The following is a 27,208-nucleotide window of genomic DNA, read 5'->3' as shown; positions in this document are numbered from 1 at the left end:
CCCTGGATAACCCTTGGACGACATTTTAATGCGAATACCGAGAGTACACAAAATCCTGGATTTGGCACCGTGAGCCAACAGCACTAGTATCAACATCAGGGACCATTGTAGATTTGCCTCCCCGGGAGGGAGATGATCTTGAAACTAATCTAGTATACAAATTCCACCGTCTCCAACTTGCCCTCAAAACATTCACCGTCATCTCCACTCGCTCTCACAGAGGAAACATGGCCCGTTTGTCTAAGCTAACCACATCTTCAATGCAGCAAAGTCAACAAACAAGCATGGGCATACAGGACGAAAAGGACAGTGCTTTTTTTTAATCCATTTTGGGCGGGAACCCCTTTTGGTGTTTTAAAGCATTGTTATACTTTAGCTATTGAAAAATAGCAGATCTACAAGCTCATAGCGTGGCACCGAGTGCCACGCTATGAACTTGTAGGTCTGCTATTTTTGAAAAATCAAGAAAATGTGCCTCAAATCTTTGAATATATATTATTACAGAGTGAACATTTTAACTCTTCTGGTGCGTCCCTGGAACAACATATTTTCAGATGGGGGTCGGCGGCCAATTACAGATCATTTTTGGGGTCCTTGACATTAAATATTGAGCACCACTGACATAGAAACATGAGGTATAATTTTTTTTTATTTCGACGTCAGACCTAAACGGGTTAATCCCTTACAATGAGAATGTTTCTGGATCCGCCCTGATTACATCTGTATGGATCAGCAAGACAAGCCACCGGCTGTTGACCTTACGCTCCTGTTTGTACAACAAGGAGGACACCATTGGTTCTCAAACTGTGTCATGTCAAGGACCCCCAAATTGACATGTATCAGCCTGCGGACCCCCATTTGTACAGCTCTAGCAGTGATTCTCAACCGCTTTCATTTCAAGGACGCCCAGTTTGACACGCATTAAAGGGATAGTTCAGATTTTTTTTAAACTTAAGCTGTATGAACTACTTGCCATTTATATAGTGGTTGCAACTGTATTAATTGATTGCCCGAGCCCTGTGGTGGGAGTTCTGCTCTGGTTTTGGTGAAATATTAAGTAGTTCCGGTCATTTTGTAGGGGGCACAGGGGGCCACGCATTAAAAGTAAATTATTTCACAAAACTAGCGTAATTTGTATTGTTGACCTATTTCTACCATATAGTTCAACTTTGGTTCATTTTTGACCCCTCTCTGGAACTACTTTTTGGGCGTAGTGATATAGACACAAACATAGTTCCTTGTGATAGAGGGGTCAGAGTTGAACGAAAGTTGCACTAATATTTTAGAAATACTGGCCCCTATAGTGCCCCCCACAAAATGACCGGAATTACTTAATATTCACCAAAACCAGAGCAGAACTCCCACCACGGGACTCGGGCAATCAATTAATACAGTTGCAACCACTATATTAATGTATTGTATTTCATACAACTTAAGTTCCAAAATTGTGAACCATCACTTTAAGCTACGGGCGCCCATTCAACGGCATCTCTGGGACTCCAATTTATGGACCGGGTCCATTTGTACACTCTGAGTTACAGTCCCAGTTACAGTTACAAATTTGGTTCCAACTATCATTTAGCCGGGGACCCCCTGGAACTCTCTCAAGGACCCCCTGGGGGTCCCTGCACCCCACTTGGAGAACGACTGGCGTGCACGATAGCACAGGATCACTTCCTGCATATCAACAAAAGCACATTCTGACACTGCATGGGTTAGAAGGAGGGGGACATGGGTTAGAAGGAGGGGGGCATACATCACACATAATATGTACAGTGATATTATCGTTGCTGTCCGGCGCAAACCTTGTATATCCAGAACCATGTAGTTACCAGTATGTAGTCACAAGTCCTTGTTAACCCATTTTGACCTGAGATCAGATTCTAAAAATGTCTTCTACATCCTGACAGTTTTCTGAAAAAGCTATGTTTCTATGTCAGTGGTTCTTCGATTTTTCAAAAATAGCAGACCTACAAGCTTGTAGCGCGCCACTCGGTGGCGCGCTATGAGCTTGTAGATCTGCTATTTTTCAATAGCTAAAGCATAACATAATGCTAACACCAAAAGGGGTTCCCGCCCAAAATGGGTTTTTAATACTTACAAATATTTACAAAACCCACAAACACGTCCCTATATTGGGCATGTCATTGAATTATTCAAAGTTTTCAAAAATGTTCAAAAATAGCAGATCTACAAGCTCAAAAAGCATCACACTAGGACACGTTGTGAGGAGCTGGCAGACGAGGCTATCTTTGCTACTTTTGCCAGGTCACTGTCATACGACAAAAGTCTAAACATGGGAGATTCACTTTATGGAAGAGAAAAAAATGAAGAAAAAAACAAACATAAAAAGATGAAACATGGAGATACAAACTTTCTGCCCGACAGCGACAATGAACATACAACAGACGAGCTAACGTGGTCAGCCTGGGTGGAGGAGCAGATAAGCAGACACACAAGAGTGCTTTTTCTCAGAGAGAGCTGCCGCTGGCTTGTTGAGAGCTGTGGAGAACAGAGGCGTGCTGAGGTCATGAGTAAACACACGGGCCCTTCCAGAGCTCAGGAGAAAGGGGGAGAGGGGCGGGGGGGGGGCTCTGGAAACACATCTGTGCTCTGCCTTTGATCCAACCTTCTGCAGCGCAGCAGGCCACTCACCTCAACTGCCCACTCTCTCTCTCTCTCCCCGACTAGAAAACAAACAGGCCGTACGGTCTGAGCCCTCTCTCTGGCTCCTCCTTCCTGCACTGTCCTCCCCTCGGTTTGCTGGTGCTGACTCACGATGGGAGCATGCCTTTATAAACTGACTTGTAATCCTCAAATGTCAGGGGAAATAAAGACGAGAACATGACGAGGGCAACATGGTTTTGCGAGGACTTGTCTCTCTTGTTTCGTGATTCCCACAGTCCCGTTTGCAAACGTCACAGCCCATTGTGTGACTTGGGTTTTTTAAAGAGCCGTGCCCCGACCAGAGCAACAGTCGCTGGCTACACTATACGGTGTTGGAGGTGACTGAGGCTCTTTTCCTCGGCCCATGGTTCAGGATATGACTAATCAGCGTGCACGTTTCTTGAGAGACATACAGCACACCAGAGTGTGGGAGTGTGATGCTGGCTTACACTGGACATAAAACCCCCCGACCATGACGTCACCTTAGTTCCCTCACAACATAACCCCCTGACCTCAGGAGAAGTGCTAATTTAGTGAGTCTATATTTCCACTGCGGTCAAGCAGTCTTTGTTCAACAAATCGCACACTTTCTCAAACTAAACAAAAGAGTTCAGAACGTCCCGGCCTGCGTACTGGGAAACATGTGGCATTTTTCAGGCCCAGCGGGCTCATGCTGTCAAAGTCTGTGGTCTGAAAGACCCCCTCGTAAACATATGACTGTTTCTTACAAACACTCCAATGGCCCCCATTATCGTTTGGAGGGCAACGTTACTCCTTTATATAGGTTGTGACTCATTCTGAAAAAAAAATAAAAAAAATGTTTTTTTCTCCTTTTCATTTTGATTTATAACTTTCCTGGCTACAGTGTGGCAAAAAAAAAAGAATCCCTGACAAGTGACGAGGTAAACAAATAATTGTTTTTGTCATGTGAAAGAAATGTCAGCCTTGCAGTCTGGTATCTTTCCCTTAAAAACCACTCTCAAGGTTGGGCTGGCGAGAACGCTACCGCAGGACTCCCACCCTCCAATTCCCTCTGCTTGTACTGTACGAGCCCAGAGAACCACATCCTGAGGAGAAGGAACGCAATCGACAGCAATGCCTCCTTGAACTGGAAAATTGGTTACACAATCTGAACTTTTCACTGACGACTGACTGCGCAGCTCCACTAAAAATATTACAATCGCCGCTTTCATTGGGAGCCAACGTGTGCGGAGTACAGAGACATTTCAAAGGGGAAACAATAGCAAAAAAGCCCCCATAGAAAAACAGTGGGCCACTGATCATGGGATGTGATGGGAGAGATGTCTTGTGCTTGATGTCGGTGCCAAGGTGAGGAGAGGCTCCACCACGGTTTCCCAGCATGCTCTGGGGAGAACTGATTAGGTTGAACTGAACACTGACTGGACGAACGATGTTGTTCGGCCTGTAAACGTGAAAGGACAAGAATCACAGTGTTCCGTCTTATGACATGGGCAAAAGTGCAACGCGATGTGCACAGCATGGGCTCTTAACCCATTTTGACCTGGGAACGATTCTACAAATGTCTTCTAAATTATGACAGTTTTCTGAAAAACCTCATGTTTCTATGTCAGTGGCGCTCAACAATTTCATGTCAAGGACCCCCAGAATTATCTGTATTTGGCCGCCGACCCCCATCTGAAAATATGTTGTTCCAGGGACCTCCCAGAAGCAAAGAGGAGTTAAAAACGTTCGTTCTGAAAAAATATATATTCCAAATTTGTGCCACATTTTCACGATTTTTCAAAAATAGCAGACCTACAAGCTCGTAGCGTGCCACTCGGTGGCGCGCTATGAGCTTGTAGATCTGCTATTTTTCAATAGCTAAATTATAACATAATGTATGTAACACCAAAAGGGGTTCCCGCTCAAAATGTCTTAAAGGGAAATACCCAATTCTCTGAATTCCCAGACTGAGTCCAATCAATCATAGCACATGATTTCTGATTGCACACAGCTGAAGTCTCCCCAGTGAACCCAGAGCAAGAATGAACTATAAAGTGAAGACGAAATGCTGTTCACAATTTCATAAAAATGTTGACAGGGTAGTATGAATGATCTATGCTGCAGAACCTTATTGTGACAAAATTTGACTGAGGGACTGCCATTGGATTTTTTTGAATTTTCGTCCCTACTTTCGTCCCTACTTTCATTTCATATGAAAGTAGGGAATCATAGCTTCAAATTGACATATTGGTTGTTCAGTTTGACCCACCAGTTTTGGAGATATGGCTTATAGAGTAATGTCTTGCAGAAAACAGCGAGTTGAGAAAACAGGCTTGAAAGGTTCACTTCTGTGGTCTCTAACATTACACCTATAGCTACATGTTTAAGCATTTATTTCATATTTACATGTCGATTTCAGCTCTGACACTTATTTCAGACATGCTCTAGTATGTGAAGAGTCTGCCTGTGCTATTAACTAATTTTGAAAAAAAAAAGTTTTTCTCCTCTGGTGAAAAGCTGTAATTTGCGCGATGGCAGTCTCTCAGTCAAATCTGGTCACCTTTGTGCCGAACATAAAGACACTTCACCGAGGCCGTAAAACATACTTGTACACTGTTTATGTCTGCAGTGGCAATGCTTTTCCAAACCGGATGTTTGAGCCTGTCAGAATTCCACTCTTCATTTCAACAGGCCTTCAATACTGGTGTTTTCCCTGACATGCAATTTGCAGCGATGATTTCGGTATAATCACGCCTGTGACTTCCCCAAAAGCTCGCTAAACTTTAAGCTTTACAACCATCCTGTCTAGCAAAAAATGCGCAGCTGAGCTTCAGGCTTGGCAGGATGTGTCGCTCTGCGAGGATGTAACTGTATATCTCCCATATTAGGGGGGAGAAAATGTGGGTATAAAATAAGGCCTCCTCAAAAGAAAATTGTGCACATTTATTGTAATTTTAGATATTTAACATTATTCAACTGTCTGTTAAAGCTGTCAGTTTCTCCATGTAAGCCTGTAAAGCCCATGTCCATGTGGTAGACAGGCAATCGTATTTTATCCCATTTTGACCTGAGATCAGATTCTAAAAATGTCTTCTACATCCTGACAGTTTTCTGAAAAAGCTATGTTTCTATGTCAGTCGTTCTTGGATTTTTCAAAAATAGCAGACCTACAAGCTCGTAGCGCGCCACTCGGTGGCGCGCTATGAGCTTGTAGATCTGCTATTTTTCAATAGCTAAAGCATAACATAATGCTAACACCAAAAGGGGTTCCCGCCCAGAATGGGTAAAGAAGTCTGGCGTGGAGCCCATGGTCCTATGGGCCTTCTACAGTGGTACCACAAAGCCCATGGGCCTATGGGCCTTCTACAGTGGTACCACAAACAGCATCCTTGCCAGCTGTATCACAGCCTGGCATGAGGACTGCACTGACTGACCTCAACCGCAAAGCACTGCAGAGGGTCAAGCGGACAGCCCATAGCATTAGTGGATAACATCCATTCGGGATGGCCGTTGTGTCTGCAAAGCCCGTAGGATTATCGAAGAGTCTAGCCACCCCAACCATGGAGTGATTTCACTGCTACCACACGTGGCAAGTGGTTTTGCATGACATCCACAAGCCTAATGCTAGGCAGCAGCTACGTACTTTCAGGCTCCGCAGGCAATCAGGCTTTTGAGCAAAACCAAGAACAGTAAGTTCTGAAAAAGTGGCAGGCAGTTCAGGTTATTTACGATTTACACCAGTGGTTCCCAAACGTTTTCGTGTCAAGGACCCCCAAATGAACATTTATTAGGCCAGGGACCCCCCATTTGAAAACATATGCCAGTGACCCCGATAAGGGAGGATTTTTACGGCTCTAGCAGTGATTCCGAAACACATTCATTTCATGGACCCCCCAGTTTCACACGCATTATGCTACGGACCCCCGATTTAATGGCATTTCTATCTCTGGGACCCCAATTTATATTGTAAAACCACTGTTAATTTAACTCAGAGTGTACAAATGGGCCTATGGTTTTTTGTACACTCTCTGAGTTACAGACCCATAAGGATCCATTTGTACACTCTCTGAGTTACAGACCCATAAGGATCCATTTGATTCCATTTGTACACTCTCTGAGTTACAGACCCATAAGGATCCATTTGGTTCCATTTGTACACTCTCTGAGTTACAGACCCATAAGGATCCATTTGGTTCCATTTGTACACTCTCTGAGTTACAGACCCATAAGGATCCATTTGGTTCCATTTGTACACTCTCTGAGTTACAGACCCATAAGGGTCCATTTGGTTCCATTTGTACACTCTCTGAGTTACAGACCCATAAGGATCCATTTGGTTCCATTTGTACACTCTCTGAGTTACAGACCCATAAGGGTCCATTTGGTTCCATTTGTACACTCTCTGAGTTACAGACCCATAAGGGTCCATTTGGTTGCAAATTATCATTTAGCTGGGGACCCCCTGGAACTCCCTCAAGGACCTCTGGGGGTCCCCGGACCCCACTTTGGGAACCACTGATTTACACCATAGGCCTGTTACTACGCAGAGTGTGCACGCACGCACGCACACACACACACACCCACAGTGCTGAGGCCGCTATAGAGCTCAGCACCATTCAAGTTATGTACCGATGGGGACAGAATGGTAAAGGGACCCCCACACACACACACACACACACACACACACACACACACACACACACACACACACACACACACACACACACACACACACACACACACACACACACACACACACACACACACACACACACACACACACACACACACACACACACACACACACACACACACACACACACACACACACACACACACAGCAGTGCCAACACGAGCACTATTTTCCACCACGGAGGAAAGCCATTCCCATGTGATGCATGACTAGGGGGCGAAGCAGTTGGAAGGGGGCCGAGGGGGGGCCGAGGGGGGCGTCACCATTTTACTCAAACCACACTCGTGGGATCAACTCAGTTTGGCTCCTCCCCTCTATTCATAGTCTGGATTTTCGGTGGTGAGGTGACCACCGCTCCGGTGGTGAGATGACCACCGGAGCTGAAATAACGTTGAGCGGTAGTGAGTAAAAACAGAGAGAAGGGCTGGGGCAGTGGCGGTGGTTTGCTCTTCACCGCGGCTCGTGACGTCATGTTGTAGTTCGGTGGTCACCTCACCACTGAAAATCCAGACTATGTATGAGCCTTTAGTCGACTTCCTCCCGCGCGTGCTTCTGTGTTTATTCCTTCTAACAACAGCACTACAGGTTTAGGGCCGTGGTGCTCCCTCTGGTCTTGAGAGATTATGTACAATAAAGCTATAGGCCTGTGTTGGGATAAAGTAGACCTTTTAAGCAGTTACCATTACTCATGAGAGTGTGCACCCTAGCTGTGCTCAAGCAAGGTCACAGAGCGACAGAAAGATTTCTATATAGTGTCTGAAAAAGTAGAGACAAGTTAGAATTCTCCAGGATAGACGAGCCTTCTGTCCTGCTTCCAGGGGCGCCCCGATCAACGGACTGATATGAGCGAATCTGATTTGTGATGTAACAGGTCGTATTTGCTCATATCACATGACCATTCATTTTGGGATAAGTATCCCAGGCAATCATTAAATATATGATTCCATGACTTATGTTTACAGCCTGTTTATTGATCTGATAACTCTCGAACGGTATTAACGCATTACCCGTTTGCCTCTGATGTCGTTTCTGGGTTCCTTTAGTGTTGCATGTTTGAGAAAGCACCTCAAAGTGTGCTATGATTAATGTACATACTGTACACACTATGCTATTTTTATTTGCCTTCTACTAATTGTTGTTGTACTCTTGGGTACCTTAGTATTCTAGTATTGTTTTGGGACACATAAATTAAGATTATATTAATATAATGTCTTAATGATAATATACAGTAAGTGTTTTTACTCCAATGTTTGTTTGTTCAAAAACATGTAAACAAACCTATTAGAGCTCCATTAGACTGAAAACCGTTTAAAAAAATCACACCCGTGTGAACTGAGTGGTGCAAATCCCCCCCCCCCCCTCTCTCTCTCTCTCATTAGCAGGCAACAGTGCAGCACTATCTCTCTCTCTCTGTTTCTGGCACAACAGCGCCACTTTTGGTACTGGTGCTCATAGTCACATAGTCACACACAAACACGGTTGGTTGAACACGGACATTGCTGTTCCTTGGAGTGGTTGCACCACTCAAAAATATTTGATCTGTTGTCTATATTGTTCTATAAAGAGGTGAGACGATCACATTGAGAAACTGAAACAGGTCTCCTTTGTTTGTTTTTTGTTGGTTTTTTTTACCTATGTGTTTACATGTTGTACTGATTGGGCCTTGAATGTGATATACCAGCAATATAAAAAATAAATAAAGGCATTTGGAAACATCTTACATTTTGTGGAGAAAAAATAAAAGATCCCTTCCAGTAAAATGCTCTGTTTTCATTTCAACTCTGAGAGTGTACAAGTTTAACCAAATATACCTGCGAGCAGAGGCGGACTTACCGTTGGGCTAGGGTGGGCTGCAGCCCGGGGGCCCCCGACTAGGGGGGCCCCCCCCAAAAAAAGTATTGAAATCCAATTCAAGTGAAATGTGTGTATAGTTATTGTATTTAGTTGTATTATGGTTAAACCATTGAGAGCTTCTGTCTGCCTGCCTGCCTGCCTCTCTTTTTAGGGGCCAAAAAAATGTGCGGGACGCGCGGGTCCGCCGCGTGCCCCAAGGGGGGCCCTCAAATTTGCTCCAGCCCGGGGGCCCTCAGCAAGGTAAATCCGGCTCTGCCTGTGAGGGTCCATTTGGTTAGATTTGCACACTCTCAGAGTTAAATGGTTTACCGTGCAGGGGCTTGTGTTTCAGCTGCAGTAGCTTAACGTCAGTGAAAGACTTCCAAGTGTAAGAGAGGGTGACCCTACAGCTTTGGGACAAATGCTAGGCCCTCTCTCTCTTTCCCATCGCTATAGACCTGGAGCCCGGCCCCCGGCAGGTCTAGGGGCCACCTTGTGTCAACAGGGCCATATACAGTGTATAGACCTGGAGCCCGGCCCCTGGCAGGTCTAGGGGCCACCTTGTGTCAACAGGGCCATATACAGTGTATAGACCTGGAGCCCGGCCCCCGGCAGGTCTAGGGGCCACCTTGTGTCAACAGGGCCATATACAGGCTATATAGACCTGGAGCCCGGCCCCCGGCAGGTCTAGGGGCCACCTTGTGTCAACAGGGCCATATACAGTGAGAGCACAATTTTGGCAACGCATCCCTATAATAACACACAGGCCCGTGCAGGAGTTTTTTTGCCAGGCGACTGGAGGAGGAAATAGGGGAGTATAAACAGCACTCACCGCGGCCGGGCTCGGGTTTCCATGGTGTGCTGAGGCATCCTCTGGACAGCTTACGCACACAACATAGCGTTCAGGAAACACACGCAACTCTGGAGCAGGCAGAAGAACAACATGGAGGAGACCATGCTAGTTAACGCATTTAGGCCCGACGTCGAAATTTAAAAAAATGTCTTGTCTAAATCCTCCAGTTTTCTGAAGTACCCATGTTTCATTTCATATCAAGGACCCCAAAAATTATATGCAATTGGCCTCCGACCCCCATCTGAACATATGTTGTTCCAGGGACCCCTCAGAAGCAAAGATTTGAGTTAAAAACGTTTGCTCTGAAAAAATATATATTCCAAATTTGCGGCCACATTTTCACGATTTTTCAAAAACAGCAGACCTACAAGATCGTAGCGCGCCACTCGGTGGCGCGCTATGAGCTTGTAGATCTGCTATTTTTCAATAGCTAAATTATAACATAATGTTTAAAACACCAAAAGGGGTTCCCGCCCAAAATGGGTTAAATAATGTGGGATCGCGTTGGGCGCGGAGACAAACTCCAAGACATTGGAGGGAATTGTGGTGGAGGTTAGTAAGGCCATCAACAAGCTCAAAGTATTTACTAGGCCTCAAGCCCCGAGAGAAAATGACAGTTTATACATGATTGCCTGTCTTTATGAGCCACGTGAACAGCATGAAATATTACATCAATAATGGTTCTCAGGGAGCAATCTGGAGGTTTTATCTGCATAACTCTTACAGTACATTAAACTATGGTACCGTACGACGCAGCCTAATAACCACTGGCTCCAAATGAACTGAGACTCATATGAACCCCTCAAACAGAGTTAATGAACTGAGACTCATATGAACCCCTCAAACAGAGTTAATGAACTGAGACTCATATGAACCCCTCAAACAGAGTTAATGAACTGAGACTCATATGAACCCCTCAAACAGAGTTAATGAACTGAGACTCATATGAACCCCTCAAACAGAGTTAATGAACTGAGACTCATATGAACCCCTCAAACAGAGTTAATGAACAGAGAGCCCTATTAAGCAAGACGAAAAACCCATGCGGTAATACAGATTTCGCCCTCGCTCTGCGCCTTTTCGTATTATGGAAGCCGTGGTGAGCGCTCACTCATATGGAATACCACGTTCCTGCATAATTTAGCATTGGGGGAGTGTCCATATGTTCATTATTTTCGCTTTGCGCTAATTTGCTATTAAGCCCCTTGACCTAAAAACACTCAGCGCATACCGATTCCGCCTGGGTCTGACCACGTCTTAAAAGCAAAAAGCACTGTTTTATTTTACACTTGAGCGGCTCTGGAGTGCTGCTGGAGTGTTGCCATGTCTGCTGTTTATTATAAGCGGCTTCTTTTTCTGCAAAGTTGCTTGTAAATATTGGTAGTTGTGGTTGCTTTTCTTGTTTCTAAAGTGCTTATTTGGGCTTTTCTCCTAATGTTGTTTAAACCAGTGATCCTCACACAGCGACATTCCCATGTCAAGGACCCCCAGATGAATGCATTTGCCCGACTAAGCCAGTGACCCCCATGACAGATTTGTGTTTTTAAATGTTTCAATAACATTTTTCACAAATATTCTTATTGTCACTTTTTTCAAAGATTACTTTTGAAAATAGCAGATCTACCACCTCACAATGCATCACATTCATTCATTAAAACAATGAACTCTGACTGCAGGGGGATATATATTTATAATGATCATTATAACAATGTGCAAGAAAATATGTAAAAAGAAGGAAGACCTTTACTTTATATTTGTGTATATTTTAATGTGGTGTCATTAAAAGGAATCTTGATATGGCAGACTCACTATCTAGAAAATAAAAACATGGCACTTCATTTAAAATAGGTTGTAGACCCCTGTTATATGCGATTCTTTTGGGAGTATGTTTATAGACCTATTTACTTGTTTCTATGAGACATGGCAACAGCGAGCTTTCTGTCTTTCTCGTTGAGATTATAAAGGGTCATATATCGCTCATTTCTAAACCTTTTTTAAAAATTAAAACATCTCCATAATCACTGGGAAGTTTGCTTTCATACGCTGTATCACACCCGACTCAATTCTTCTTCAATAAAATGCTACGAGCGAAGACCATAACATTGGGGCCGCAGCAATACGCATGGCGCACGTATGGCATTTCAACTCATTCCTTCGTCGTGACTCGAATGAAATAAAATAAAATAAACGTTATTTTACTGGTGTTTTTCAATAGAAACAAATAAAGAGCGTGTGTGCAACAGTCAGTGCATATACGTGCATGCACTATAGGCTATATTTCCTCCTTGTCGGGATGGTGAGCTGAGCTCTTCACAGCCCGTTTGTCTTTCATATTATTCTTATAATATTTGATATTATAAACACTCATGGTTCTCTCATTTCTCAGCCGTTTTTTAAAATGTAAAATCCCCACATTCCTTAGGAATCTTGCTTTCATTCGCTGTATGGTATATGGTTCTATTTTTATCGAATTAAACAATATAAAACGAACTTGTATGTTCGGGGGTTAGACGATTCTGGGAACATTACGCATGGATTGCCAATTTGCCAGCCAATGCTGCGTATCTACTCGCAGTTCCATTCCGATCTGAAAGGTATAGGTAGGTGCCATTTCAAAGGCTTAGTTATTCATTTATGAATCAAATGAACTAGAATAAAGATTTTTACAGCTGTTTTTCAAGCTTAGAACAGAAACAAATGAAGTGATGATGTGCGTATATCTCCCTCCCTTAGCATATGGCTGCGCCGCTGTAATGACTTTCCAATGAACACTGCAAGTTACTTAACAAAATAGAGACATAGGCCTACAAGCTATGCACATCATGGCTGTGACAGCTTGCGGATCTGTTCTTTTGAGGCATAAAGGTGACAGCATGCAGTGCAATAGGAATAATTAACCCAAATGTGACAAAGTCATGTCATGTCTATGGTGCCAGTCTGCAGAAATGTAATACCACTTGCCGAAAAGGGCGCATCATCAGCTGGTGTCGTAAAGAGAATAGTACGGACATGTTCATTGGGTAAGCCTCAAAACTCCCTTAAACACTCCCATGACTAATTCAAGGCCGTTTTGCTCACACCACGGGGTGTCGAAAGCGCTTCTTACCTGGCCCATAATTGTAATATGACATTGCACCCGCCCCCACGTCTTAAAAACTGTAACATTATATGTAATTAGATTCCACTTGCTTAATAGGGCCCAGAGACTCATATGAACCCCTCAAACAGACTTAATGAACTGAGACTCATATGAACCCCTCAAACAGAGTTAATGAACTGAGACTCATATGAACCCCTCAAACAGAGTTAATGAACTGAGACTCATATGAACCCCTCAAACAGACGTGCGTTAAGTAGCCTAGTTGGCAACCTATCAGATTGAGATTTTATAGCAATTGTGATTGTCTTGCACAAAACCAGTTTAATGTTTAATCCATTGCAACTAATCCAGCTGTAACTAATTTAAGGCTCTTACATCAAATCACACCTTATTATAGATTCCTTTCAGCCACTTAAGCCTGTTTTATACTTTGTGGTGTGATGCCGTTGCACGGCTCACAAACGTGTTGCGAGGTGATGCATTGGGAGCTCGTAGGAGCTTCGCTAGTTCGGAAATGACATGACCAAAATAGGGACGCCAGGTTGAAAGTGGTTCCTTCCTGAAGATTTCGGACACATTATTTCTGTAGTCTGAAAACCCACCTCTTCAGACTCCACCATGGCCCGTAGCACTTGCCCTAGCCTAGCCCCTTAGATAGCACATTATGTAGACTTGGATAGTATTTTAAACAGACTTATAGCTTGTTACGTAGACCGCTCTAGAATTGCATTGTATGTAGTCATAGCACTTTATAGTACACATGTATAATATATAATATAATATAGTATGTATAGTTTACATAGATACTCCACTGTTTCTTAGTTTACGCATGATTCATGATAACTACTTTTTTTTAATATATGTGATGTATGCCATGCTTTTGTTATTGCTTAATGTAAATCGCTCTGGATTAAGAGCGTCTGCTAAATGCCTAAATTGTAAATTGTATTTCTTTGTTCCGTCACGACTGTTGAAATAACTTCTAGAGATATTTAAAACACATTTTAGAATTCGATTATAGAATTCTAAGTGAACAAACTGCACCGCAACGGCTCACATGCACAGCCGTCTAAACGCTGCCACCTTTGACCTTTGGGTGCCTAGTTCTAATTTGATGTGTAATGGAGCTGCCGAGTGAAGCCGTCATCCTCCCAGCCCACAGCCTTCACATCCAGGTCCCCGGGGAACAGATATTAACTTTACTGACAGGAAGTAGCCCATGTTGGTCCCATGAAAAGGTGACCATGGGTCACAGCCACTAGATGGGGCATAGCGATAGATTCTCGGTGGCCCTCCTACAGACAGTCCTCCAGTCTTTCTCTCCCACTCTCAGTAGCCTCTCTGGGGAACCACTTAACGGCTGCCTGCTCCCCAACAACACCCAGAGCAGGTAGGAACTAGGAACAGGGGCATTAAAACAAGTGAGGGGAAGAAACGTCAACAATCATACCGCAAGAGATGACTTGCCGTTTTCTGTGGGAAACCTGGGTAAGTGTGATCTGTTGAGATGGTTCCGTTCTTATTCAGTGAACTGACAAAAGAGATTTATTGAAGAAGTCTCTAAAGGTTATACACACCCCCGTAGTGCTGCTTGACGACACACCTGAGGAGGAGATGCCGCTTCACGAAGTTGGCCACGACGTTGAAGCCGTTTCCTGTTAAAAGAAAAAGAAAGATATAAGACTATAGCTAGAAACATGCATGTGTTTAGCTTGCAGTAAAAAAAATACATTCACTTAAATCTTCTGTGATGTGGCTGCACATCGGTTTAATCACTTAGAACTTGGCATCATAAGAAGGAGAAAATGTTCAAACATTTTCTAAGATAATAGATCTGGAAGCTCACAAGATGTAGATGCGGTGCGTTATGAGCTTGTAGTTTTGCCATTTTTTTTGTGGTTAATTTATAAAATTGCCCTAGTGGCTCAACCAGTTAGGGAATAAACTACCTGTAAACTTGTGATGCGAGAACAAAATGAAGTTGAAGTACTGTACTGAAAATGTACCTCTTAAAAGGAGAATTCCATACTAGAAGGCTTTCTTACCTTTATTTGTAGTTGTTACGTCCCCACCAAAGAGGCCCAGGTGTTATTTTGTGCAAAAGTGCATTATTGGCTATTTCCCCTAATATAAGCCCTCAATGAATTGCATTGAATTGCATTGAATTGAATGGGGCGCTAATTCGCTTATTTCTATCGCTCAAAAATCTTTTTTTTGTATATGTATTATTTCATAATGTAAATAATATCCCAAGCAGCACACTTTACTACTTATTTCGATGGAAATATGCGAATTAGCACAAAAACCCAACCCCCATTGAGGGCTTATATTAGGGGAAATAGCCAATAATGCACTTTTGCACAAAATAACACCTGGACCTCTTTGGTGGGGACGTAACGACTACAAAGAAAGGTAAGAAAGCCTTTAAGTATGGAATTCTCCTTTAAGGTCCCTGCACACTGCTGCGTTTTTCGGATATATATCAGTGTGTTTCCGCCGTTTTTTCCCCGAAAAACGTGGCCAGTCTGCAAAGGACCTTTACTGTATTTACAAAGCAAGGAAACTAAGGCAATATCATTTAGAATATTGTATGGAACAATTAGTTCCTCATCGGATGCGGTTGAGGTTCATGCATGATGTGCGGTGAGGTGCCGTTTGTTTTCACAGAGAGAGAGAGAGAGAGAGAGAGAGAGAGAGAGAGAGAGAGAGAGAGAGAGATAGAGAGAGATCCTCTGATAGCGTGCGTTCAATTCACCACGATGACAGAGCACGGCTCCTCTTGGGATGTGGATGTATAGCCAGGAAGCCAAGGCAGCGAGATAGAGTGATGCCCAGTGTAAATAGGATCTGCTTCAGTGAACAGCCATGTGCGGGTGATGAGTTCTGTGGTGCGGCTCGACATCAAGTGCAGAGTACTTGACAAGCCGCTAATGCAGAACCGTAAATCATGGAAAATGACAAGAAAATGTGAAAATGCCTAGGAGGCGTCTTCACCTCTGCGTTTGGATCTGTCTCCGTGGCGCCCAGGGGCACAAAGTCCATTAAGCCATTTTGATCTACAAGCTCGTAGCGCGCCACTGAGCTTGTAGGTCTGCTATTTTTGAAAAATCGAAGAACGACTGACATAGAAACATAGCTTTTTCAGAAAACTGTCAGGATGTAGAAGACATTTTTAGAATCTGATCTCAGGTCAAAATGGGTTAATGCAGTGAAAACTTGATTTGGCTGCAAATCAGCATCAACCTGCCGTCCTTGTTTTGGGGCATGACTTGAATGAATAGATCAGAAATAGCCGATCTACAAGCTCAAAATTGTTTACTGGCCATTTTTGTTATTCATCACAACAAAGTAGTATAGGGCTTCAATTAAAGTTTAAAAACCTTTCATTGTAGATCTACAAGCTCACAATGAATTGCATACTACAGTAAGTCTTAGCTTAGTGGGTAGACATGTCGTCTGCTCATCAGCAGCTCACCTGTTGGCCTCCTAGCACCAGTCTGTGTCAAAGTGTCCCTTATATTAGCAATTCACCCATTAAAGCTATTGGAAAAATAGCAGATCTACAAGCTCATAGCGCCTGACATAGAAACAGCTTTTTCAGAAAACTGTCAGGATGTAGAAGACATTTTTAGAATCTGATCTCAGGTCAAAATGGGTTAAGAACTGAGGCCAATTCTACAAATGCCTTCTTAACGAGTAGTTCTCACACTTTGCGATTTTTGAACAACCAACGCAAAAACCTCTCGGTTTTAATGGGTTAACCCCCCCGAGCGCTCATCATGAGCATCTGAGCAGCCATCAGCTGGGTGAAGCAGACAATTTCCCCTGCGGGACTGTAATAAGGTAATATCTCTCTCTCTCTCACACTCACACACTCACACACTCACACACACACACACACACACACACACACACACACACACACACACACACACCTGTGGCTCAACCAGTTGGTGCATCAATTACAACATCCCTGGTTTGAATCCCACCTCAAGACCTATAGGTTGCATGACATGTCACCCCTTATCCTTTGCAAGGCTTGGGGCGGCGGTGGCTCAGGGGTAGAGTGGCTGGATGGTACCCACAAGGTTGCCAGTTCGAACCCGGGCTCCCCCCAGAGTCAGTGTCGAAGTGTCCTTGAGCAAGACACTGAACCCCTAATTGCTCCTGATGTGCTGGTCGGTGCCTTGCATGGTTTCCGCCGCCATCGGTGTGTGAATGTGTGTGTGAATGGGTGAATGTAATGCACAATCTATGTAAAGCGACTTGGATAAAGGCGCTATATAAATGCACCATTTACCATTTATTTTGCCCTCTGAAGCCGTAAGCGGCAGAAGCTCAGATGATGCCCATTTCAGCAGGACATCATCAGCTATGCTGCTGTTGGTCCGATGCTGTGCCAAAGGTTAAATCCAGTTGCAGAAGACCTCCTGGACTCACACTGTATTAGATAGACCTCCTGGACTCACACTGTATTAGATAGAGGTTAAATCCAGTTGCAGAAGACCTCCTGGACTCACACTGTATTAGATAGAAGACCTCCTGGACTCACACTGTATTAGATAGAAGACCTCCTGGACTCACACTGTATTAGATAGAAGACCTCCTGGACTCACACTGTATTAGATAGAAGACCTCCTGGACTCACACTGTATTAGATAGAAGTCCTCCTGGACTCACTGTATTAGATAGAAGACCTCCTGGACTCACACTGTATTAGATAGAAGACCTCCTGGACTCACACTGTATTAGATAGAAGACCTCCTGGACTCACACTGTATTAGATAGAAGACCTCCTGGACTCACACTGTATTAGATAGACCTCCTGGACTCACTGTATTAGATAGAAGACCTCCTGGACTCACACTGTATTAGATAGAAGACCTCCTGGACTCACACTGTATTAGATAGAAGTCCTCCTGGACTCACTGTATTAGATAGAAGACCTCCTGGACTCACACTGTATTAGATAGAAGTCCTCCTGGACTCACTGTATTAGATAGAAGACCTCCTGGACTCACACTGTATTAGACAGAAGACCTCCTGGACTCACACTGTATTAGATAGAAGACCTCCTGGACTCACACTGTATTAGATAGAAGACCTCCTGGACTCACACTGTATTAGACAGAAGACCTCCTGGACTCACTGTATTAGACAGAAGTCCTCCTGGACTCACTGTATTAGATAGAAGACCTCCTGGACTCACACTGTATTAGATAGAAGACCTCCTGGACTCACACTGTATTAGATAGACCTCCTGGACTCCACTGTATTAGATAGAAGACCTCCTGGACTCACACTGTATTAGACAGAAGACCTCCTGGACTCACACTGTATTAGACAGAAGACCTCCTGGACTCACACTGTATTAGATAGAAGTCCTCCTGGACTCACTGTATTAGATAGAAGACCTCCTGGACTCACACTGTATTAGACAGAAGACCTCCTGGACTCACACTGTATTAGATAGAAGACCTCCTGGACTCACACTGTATTAGACAGAAGACCTCCTGGACTCACACTGTATTAGACAGAAGACCTCCTGGACTCACACTGTATTAGATAGAAGACCTCCTGGACTCACACTGTATTAGACAGAAGACCTCCTGGACTCACACTGTATTAGATAGAAGACCTCCTGGACTCACTGTATTAGATAGAAGACCTCCTGGACTCACACTGTATTAGATAGAAGACCTCCTGGACTCACACTGTATTAGATAGAAGACCTCCTGGACTCACACTGTATTAGATAGAAGACCTCCTGGACTCCACTGTATTAGACAGAAGACCTCCTGGACTCACACTGTATTAGATAGAAGACCTCCTGGACTCCACTGTATTAGACAGAAGACCTCCTGGACTCACACTGTATTAGATAGAAGACCTCCTGGACTCACACTGTATTAGACAGAAGACCTCCTGGACTCACACTGTATTAGATAGAAGACCTCCTGGACTCCACTGTATTAGACAGAAGACCTCCTGGACTCACACTGTATTAGATAGAAGACCTCCTGGACTCACACTGTATTAGATAGAAGACCTCCTGGACTCACACTGTATTAGATAGACCTCCTGGACTCACACTGTATTAGATAGACCTCCTGGACTCACACTGTATTAGACAGAAGACCTCCTGGACTCACACTGTATTAGATAGAAGACCTCCTGGACTCACACTGTATTAGATAGACCTCCTGGACTCACACTGTATTAGATAGACCTCCTGGACTCACACTGTATTAGATAGAAGACCTCCTGGACTCACACTGTATTAGATAGAAGACCTCCTGGACTCACACTGTATTAGATAGAAGACCTCCTGGACTCCACTGTATTAGATAGAAGACCTCCTGGACTCCACTGTATTAGATAGAAGACCTCCTGGACTCACACTGTATTAGATAGAAGACCTCCTGGACTCACACTGTATTAGATAGAAGACCTCCTGGACTCACACTGTATTAGATAGACCTCCTGGACTCACACTGTATTAGATAGAAGACCTCCTGGACTCCACTGTATTAGATAGAAGACCTCCTGGACTCCACTGTATTAGATAGAAGACCTCCTGGACTCACACTGTATTAGATAGAAGACCTCCTGGACTCACACTGTATTAGATAGACCTCCTGGACTCACACTGTATTAGATAGACCTCCTGGACTCACACTGTATTAGATAGAAGACCTCCTGGACTCACACTGTATTAGATAGAAGACCTCCTGGACTCACACTGTATTAGATAGACCTCCTGGACTCACACTGTATTAGACAGAAGACCTCCTGGACTCACACTGTATTAGATAGACCTCCTGGACTCACACTGTATTAGATAGACCTCCTGGACTCACACTGTATTAGATAGCGTAACGGATGCATCCCACCCACACTGTGCAGCATTCCTCATTCAGAGATGAGCTCCTTCATTCACTGAGTAAGAACTGGGGCTTTAACCACATGAACCCCAGCGTAGAGACGGTGGGGGGGTGCCAACATTCAGCGAACACACATCTATGTGAGCGTGTAGCGTGCCTGTTTTCAGCACAGAGATTTGGTGTAGACTGGGGGGGGGGGGGGGGGGTCCTGACTCCCTAGTACAGTTCCCTGGGGTACTCCACTTTTTTTAAGTGGTTCATTTAACGGACTGCCCAGCCTGGCACAAGCAGGGAGACGGTCGATCGGTGTCCTTGGCCTTCGCTCTGTTTGTCATTATCCATGGAATGCAAGATGCGCCGGACAAAGAGACAGAGGCCTGTTGCCTAATCTGGGAGGAATTTGTTGACTAGAAGTGGGGGTCTGAGTAACACGCCTGCATGGAGTCTTCTCTGTAAACAAGACAACAGTCCTGGGAAGTGGAGCGCCAGCACATCCCCCGTTTCCCATCATATAGTTCTATAGTCCAGGGGTTCACATCCCCCGTTTCCCATCATAGGGTCCAGTGTTCTATAGTCCAGGGGTTCACGTTTTTGGCTGGGGACCCCCGGAAATGCTTTGGCCATGTCGTCTCGCGACCCCCGCCCTTCCCCCCCTTCCCACCCCCAATACAAACTGACTGCAAAAATAACCTTAATAATAGAGGAAAATATATCATAAATGAATACAGATCTAATCTTTAAGGAACGTGTATGCATGTACTACTGTATGTGTACTATGTAAACTCTTCATTTCCATTTCCCAGCCATTCAGGTTTTTATTTTTTTATATATATAATTTGGGGACCCCCCAAAATAATTTGACGACCCCCGAGGGGTCGTGACCCACGGGTTGAGAACCAACCTTCGGTTGTCCTCGGGCTGATATGAAGACTCTAAATTAAAACCTTAAGAAGCAACTAGGCATGGTCCGTTTCTCGTATATCGTTTACAGTGATTTCGTCCTGGCCAGGAAAGCCCAAAAGCAGGACTGGCACATCCTGCATGGCACCACCACAACTCCAGCGCCTCCAAGCAGACTCAGGTCTGGTCACCCCTACAACACCCCTACAACACCCCTACAACACCCCTACAACAGGAGATGCTCAACTCCACCTCTGAGGACATCTCCAGAGATGCATGGCTGGCAGCAGCGTGGAAGCAGGAGTGGGAGTCAGCCGGGCCCTCCTGCATGCATCGGTACATCTGGGAACCAGGAGATGGCGCCATAGGAGGAGATGACCTACCTCGCCAGCAATGGACCACACTGAACCGCTTAAGAACTGGGGTTGGGTGCTTCAATGCATCAATGCAGAAGTGGGGATTGGCGGACAGTGCGGCATGCCAGTGCGGTGACCCTGAGCAGACCGCCGACCATATCATCTACACCTGCCCCTTATACAGACCACCCTCGGAAGCCAGCCTCTTTGACCTGGGACCAGAGATGCGGGCGTGGCTCCACGACACAGAGTTGGGCCTCTGACGTTACACGAAAGAAGAAGAAGATTTAAATATTTCTGCAATATCACAATAGCAGACTTAGGGTGATGTTCAGAACACATATTATTCAACTACATCATATAACATTATCTTAAAAAAGGAGACATGGCCTAGGCCGTGGCTCAGCGGTCCAGGCACCGTGGCTGGTAATCCAGTCTGGCAGTGTGCCGCGGGTTCGACTCCCGAACCCGATGGACTTTACTGCATGTCACCCCCCCATCTCTCTCCTAATTTCCTGTCAGCCTACATGTCTGTCCCTCTATAAAATATAAAATAAAGGGCGAAAGCCACAAACATTTAAAAAGGGAGACATAACATTGTACAGTACTGTATCACCACATTTTGGCGGGAATGCATCGCAATATAAAATGTTAGATATGGCCCAGTTTACCATTAAGTAGCCTTGCCGAGCCATGAGGCCCATAGGGGGCAGGAGCCTATCTCCTGTTTCTGTAGCGTGAGGCAGCTTGATGTACAAGTACACCCCCTGGACATGACGCTAGTATGTCACAGGTTTACGACATACTAAAAGGTAAAGGTTTACCATTACCAGTCCTCAATTTCTCGGAAAATGTATTCTCTACAGTATATTGACAGCCTAATTCACATTCACACTCAGGAATGGTCGGCTCTGTAGTGTACTTAACCTGCTGTACAACTGCCAAAAATAACCTTTGTGGACTTAATAGAGGACAGACCAGAGGGTCTCAACACTAGTCAAGACTTGTGGGGGTACAACCGTACAGCACTGACATTAGTTTTAATTCGACAGTACCTGAGTGTTACCTGCATTCATCTGGTGTCCCATAGTGGCTCATTAGACACCAGAATAAGAACCAGAGGTACTCTGGATCCTCGGGACCAGGGTTACGGCAACGGCAGCCATGAGGTTTTTGGGAGACAATCTGGGGCCACACAGGAGTGAGAGGAGCCTGTCTCAACACTTCTCCTTTCTCTGTTAGCTCACGTCATCCCAGCTCTCGCTCAAGAGGGGTCTAATTATCGTCTTCAAAAAAGAACCATGTTGTGATTCTGGATGTAATGACATGCAATTACTGAGACAGCTCGCCGCAAAACTGCCACAGGTAGACAGTTAAGTCCACTGGCCAATGATTAATGGCATTACCTTGGCTTTCTTCTCTTTGTGTTTGGCTTCCCCTGGGTGAACTGGGTGAATTGGCCACCGGGGTCCATATTTCAGTGAATACAATTAATAGTAGCATTAAAACATATTGACGTACATCAATCTTACTTAACTCAAGTTAATTCAAGTAAGCCTGCTTAAAGGCCATCGTAGGCCCTTAATTTGCGATAATATAAGCATAAACAGGATTCAAGATTTGGCAGAAAATTAAGTATGAAAGAACAAATGAGGCCCTTTAAGTTGAGAAACAGAACTACCACTGTTGTACAAAATATAATTAAGATCAATGTTTTCCCAAGATTTAGTGAATCCCATCCATGCAGTAAACCTGGTATCTAAACTACCTCCCCCGGGCCAGCCTGAGGGAGAGGAAAGGAACTGGTTGGAATAACGTGTTCCTTCCACGCAATACGTCCAAACAGATGAAACTCCCCCCTGTCAGATGAAAAGAAGCGGCTTGGACTCCTCATGCATAGAAGGAAGAATGAGGTCCGTCCGCTGCTCTCCCCAGGTTGGCAGAGTAACATGGTTGCGCCCAGGATTACATTAGATAATTGACACTGGGTGGACAAAATGGGTTGCAAAATCGTGGGATAAAACTTTTAATAATAAAAAAAAAAACAGATGTCATATATAATTATATATAATTTCTTTACATTTCTGAGAATTTAGGCAGACATCTGACGAAATGCAAAACAGAAGAAGAAATCTCCCATAGCTAGAAACAAGCCTCACCCTCTTCTAATCAGTGATGTCATCTCTCTGGAGCTGTTCTGTTGGTGATGAATGCATCTTGAAGACCGTGAGATGGGCAATTTTCCCGGGATATGCGTTTAGTTTTGTCTTTGAGAAAGTTTTGCGAGAGATAACAGAAGCCGCTTCGTGTCCACAGGCTCAGATAAGCATTCTACAGGCCTATAAATTCAGTCAGTCTATATTAGTCAGTGGAGGAGCAGAAAATATGACTTGATGACATCCACGAATTGCATACTGTATTGTTCAGATGTTGTCTTTACTGTAGAAGATGCATACATACCATTAGATCAGGGTTTGTTTGTTTTTTTGCAACTGATTGGCTGGAAAATGGAAATTGAGAGTTTACATAGTACACACAGATTATATCTGGTTTCAGTATTTATTTATGATGTATTTTCTCTATTATTAAGGTTATTGTAGCGGTCAATTTGTATTGGTGGTGGGGAGGGGAGGGCGGGGCGAAGGTCGCGAGACATGGCCCAAGCATTTCCGGGGGTCCACAGCCAAAAACGTTGAGAACCCCTGCATTAGATAGCCTTAGGACTAGGTTATTGCTATTTTCCTCTTCTAAATTCACTCCAAGACAAATGGGAAACAAAACTATTTTCATCACTGGCATACACCTTATCCCAAACTTCATCGCCTTTTTTTTTTTACTATTTTGAAAAATATTTTAAAATTTCTTCAACTAGCCGATCTACATGCACACGTTGTGAGCTTGTAGATTGGGCTGGATATTTGAACTATTCAAAAAGGTAAGGCGCTGACGAAAATAGGGCCATAAAGTCTAGAAGCTTAACTAGTGGCCCCTAGATGCCTTTAGGGGATTTGAACTTGGTTTAGCTAGTGGCCCCTAGATGCCTTTAGGGGGTTTTAACTTGGTTTTGCCACCCTTAACACAACCAACGCGGATCGCGTATCAATACGTTATCAATTAATCAAACGTCGGGTGCGGATCACGTATCAATACGTTTCAATCACTTTTTTATAGAATACTTTCATTCATCTTTTTACCCACCCGGACAATGAAGAACCATCGCCCTATCATTGCTGCTTACTCCCGCTCACGTGATCAGAAAAAAAAACAAAAAACAAAAACCCCCCTCCCCTCCTGAAAACAGGAGGGCTGGCCGCTTTACGTGTAGAAGCCAGTTGAACGCTGAACGGAACGCTGCCTATTGCCTAAACACATATGCACCAGATCGGCATTGCAATGCATAACATCTGCAACACACATGGACAGATGCATGTTTCCTTCTTCATACTGTAGCGACCAAACGATCCCCGAGCCTACAATACTACGAACTAACCACAGTATCGAGGGGCTGCCACGACAAGACAGTGTTCCGTTGGTGGATCACGTATCGCCATGCAGAGCCGTCATAATCGGAGATCGCTCAGACGTGTGATTGTAACGCTTTTTTATTCATTATAATTGTAGTGATAAGACCGCAATGAACGCGTCGGGGACGTAATCGACCCGGGTGTAATGTATAACGAACTTTTCCGCGACCTAAACCGTGGTGTTGTCATCTGTGGAAGTCATTTTTTCCTTCTCGTCGACATCACAGCCGGGTGACGCTTTTTTTCCCCTCCATCGCCCCCAAGCTGCATGCCCATAGCCTGGCTTGGCCAGCCTCATAGCGGGGATTCACTGAAGATTCTTCCCCGGAGGAAACATCAGTGAACCCTCGCTATGAGTCTGGCCGTGCCAGGCTAGCATGCCCAGGCATGTTCCCCTACACTAGCTTGAAAAACAAAATCAGCTGATGACAACGCGTTATACTATAGTTCTGAACCGAACGGTGGAATGGGACTTTTTATAGCCGTACGGATCAAGACTTTTGCTGCCCAATGTGCCCATGACCCCCCCCCCCAATGTTACTGCGATCAAAACAATGAAAGCAGTGAGATAGATTAGGCGAGGCGGCAATCATCATCAAAAAGAAAGCATAGTTATGAAGGTTTATAGTCAGACATTGACAGGCAGATATAACAATAAACACAATAAATATGCTATACATCCTATACATCGAATGAAAGCCCTGAATGTGTACTTTTACGAGGAAAATAGTAAACATTGATCCCATGTACAGTTTGTCATAAATTGGATACTGGGTGGATGCACATTGCGCCCACCAGATATAACTGCAGAGAAGACATGGACCCGAACTCAATATTCACAAAATAAGGCCTATAGCGACATATAAATACTATATACCGTATGAAACAGAAGACTCTCTGCTTTCATAAGGAAAAAAATTGTACTGTAATAATAAAAAAATCACACCCCTGTGAAGTGAGCAGTGCAACTCTACTTCTCTACTTATTCACTACAGCTCGCTATATACGGACTGAGGCAGAAAGTCATGTAAACCTTTTATTTACAGTTTGGTCTGTAAACTTCTACTGTAATAATAAAAATCACACCCCTGTGAAGTGAGCGTTGCAACTGTTCTGTACTTATTCACTACAGCTCGCTATATACGGACTGAGACAGAAATTCATGTAAACCTTTTATTTACAGTTTGGTCTGTAAACTTCTACTGTAATAATAAAAATCACACCCCTGTGAAGTGAGCGGTGCAACTGTTCTCTACAGTTGCACCGCGCAACTATAAAGAACAGTTGCACCGCTCACTTCACAGGGGTGTGATTTTTATTATTACAGTAGAAGTTTACAGACCAAACTGTAAATAAAAGGTTTACATGACTTTCTGTCTCAGTCCGTATATAGCGAGCTGTAGTGAATAAGTACAGAACAGTTGCAACGCTCACTTCACAGGGGTGTGATTTTTATTACAGTAGAAGTTTACAGACCAAACTGTAAATAAAAGGTTTACATGACTTTCTGCCTCAGTCCGTATATAGCGAGCTGTAGTGAATAAGTAGAGAAGTAGAGTTGCACTGCTCACTTCACAGGGGTGTGATTTTTTTATTATTACAGTACAATTTTTTTCCTTATGAAAGCAGAGAGTCTTCTGTTTCATACGGTATATAGTATTTATATGTCGCTATAGGCCTTATTTTGTGAATATTGAGGAGTTCACGTCCATGTCTTCTCTGAAGTTATCTGGTGGGCACAAGCTGCATTCAATAACCAATTACTGTCTAACTGTAGATGGGATCAATGTTTACTGTTTTCCTCGTAAAAGTACACATTCAGGGCTTTCATTCGGTGTATAGGATGTATAGGATATTTATTGGGTTCAATTTTATATCTGCCTGTCAATGTCTCTGACTTTAAACCATCCATAACTCTGCTCGCTGTTCAAGATAACCACTTCCAGGCAAATGCAGGTGTTGCAAAAAGGTCAATATCTCCAGAATGGAACATGGTAAAATCAAAATGTATTTTTTTAATTGAAGTGGACAAGTTCAGCTTTCTTTTGATGTAGGCGTGTGATTCTCGCTATAAGAGAACATTTTACTGTGGGCCCCCGAACAAGGCCTTTGTGCAATGTTAAACGGCAGCAACATCCAAATAGGCCTGTTGAGATCTTGCAGCAATCAAAGTGTTAAGAGCTCCATGCTCTCACTAGTGGGACTAAATACCAAACAGTGAACATTTTGGCCGGAGGGAGACAAATAATAGAGTTAAGGTCATTGGGTCACTGCAATGCTTTAGTCCTATTAAACCTGACCTTGCCGTTTAGAGTTCGTAGTGGTGATGAAATCACTGGCAGTGTCCTATAAAGACCTACGGCCAGGTATAAGCTCACGTTTTCACATGCATGATGCACGGTATGCGCTTTCATCTTTAGTCTGGAGCAGCATT

General features: G+C 44.0%; 1 protein-coding gene across 1 annotated transcript in view; it reads right to left on the bottom strand.

Moving 5' to 3' along the window:
- Window positions 1–9,774: 9,774 nt before the first annotated feature.
- The window catches only part of slx4ip (SLX4 interacting protein), a gene marked incomplete at its 3' end in the record, with an annotated part of 48,468 nt that continues 31,034 nt past the window's right edge, over window positions 9,775–27,208 (bottom strand). The window contains exons 5-7 of the mRNA XM_079512905.1: window positions 14,688–14,765; window positions 9,990–10,078; window positions 9,775–9,855 (exon numbers count right to left, since the gene is read on the bottom strand). Coding sequence (XP_079369031.1) covers window positions 9,775–9,855; window positions 9,990–10,078; window positions 14,688–14,765 — 248 coding nt within the window. The remainder of the gene's footprint in view (window positions 9,856–9,989; window positions 10,079–14,687; window positions 14,766–27,208) is intronic.

This window comes from Electrona antarctica (assembly GCF_951216825.1).
Source record: "Electrona antarctica genome assembly, chromosome: 10".
Classification (NCBI taxonomy): Eukaryota; Metazoa; Chordata; class Actinopteri; order Myctophiformes; family Myctophidae; genus Electrona; species Electrona antarctica.
This window is presented reverse-complemented; position numbering and strand designations above follow the sequence as displayed.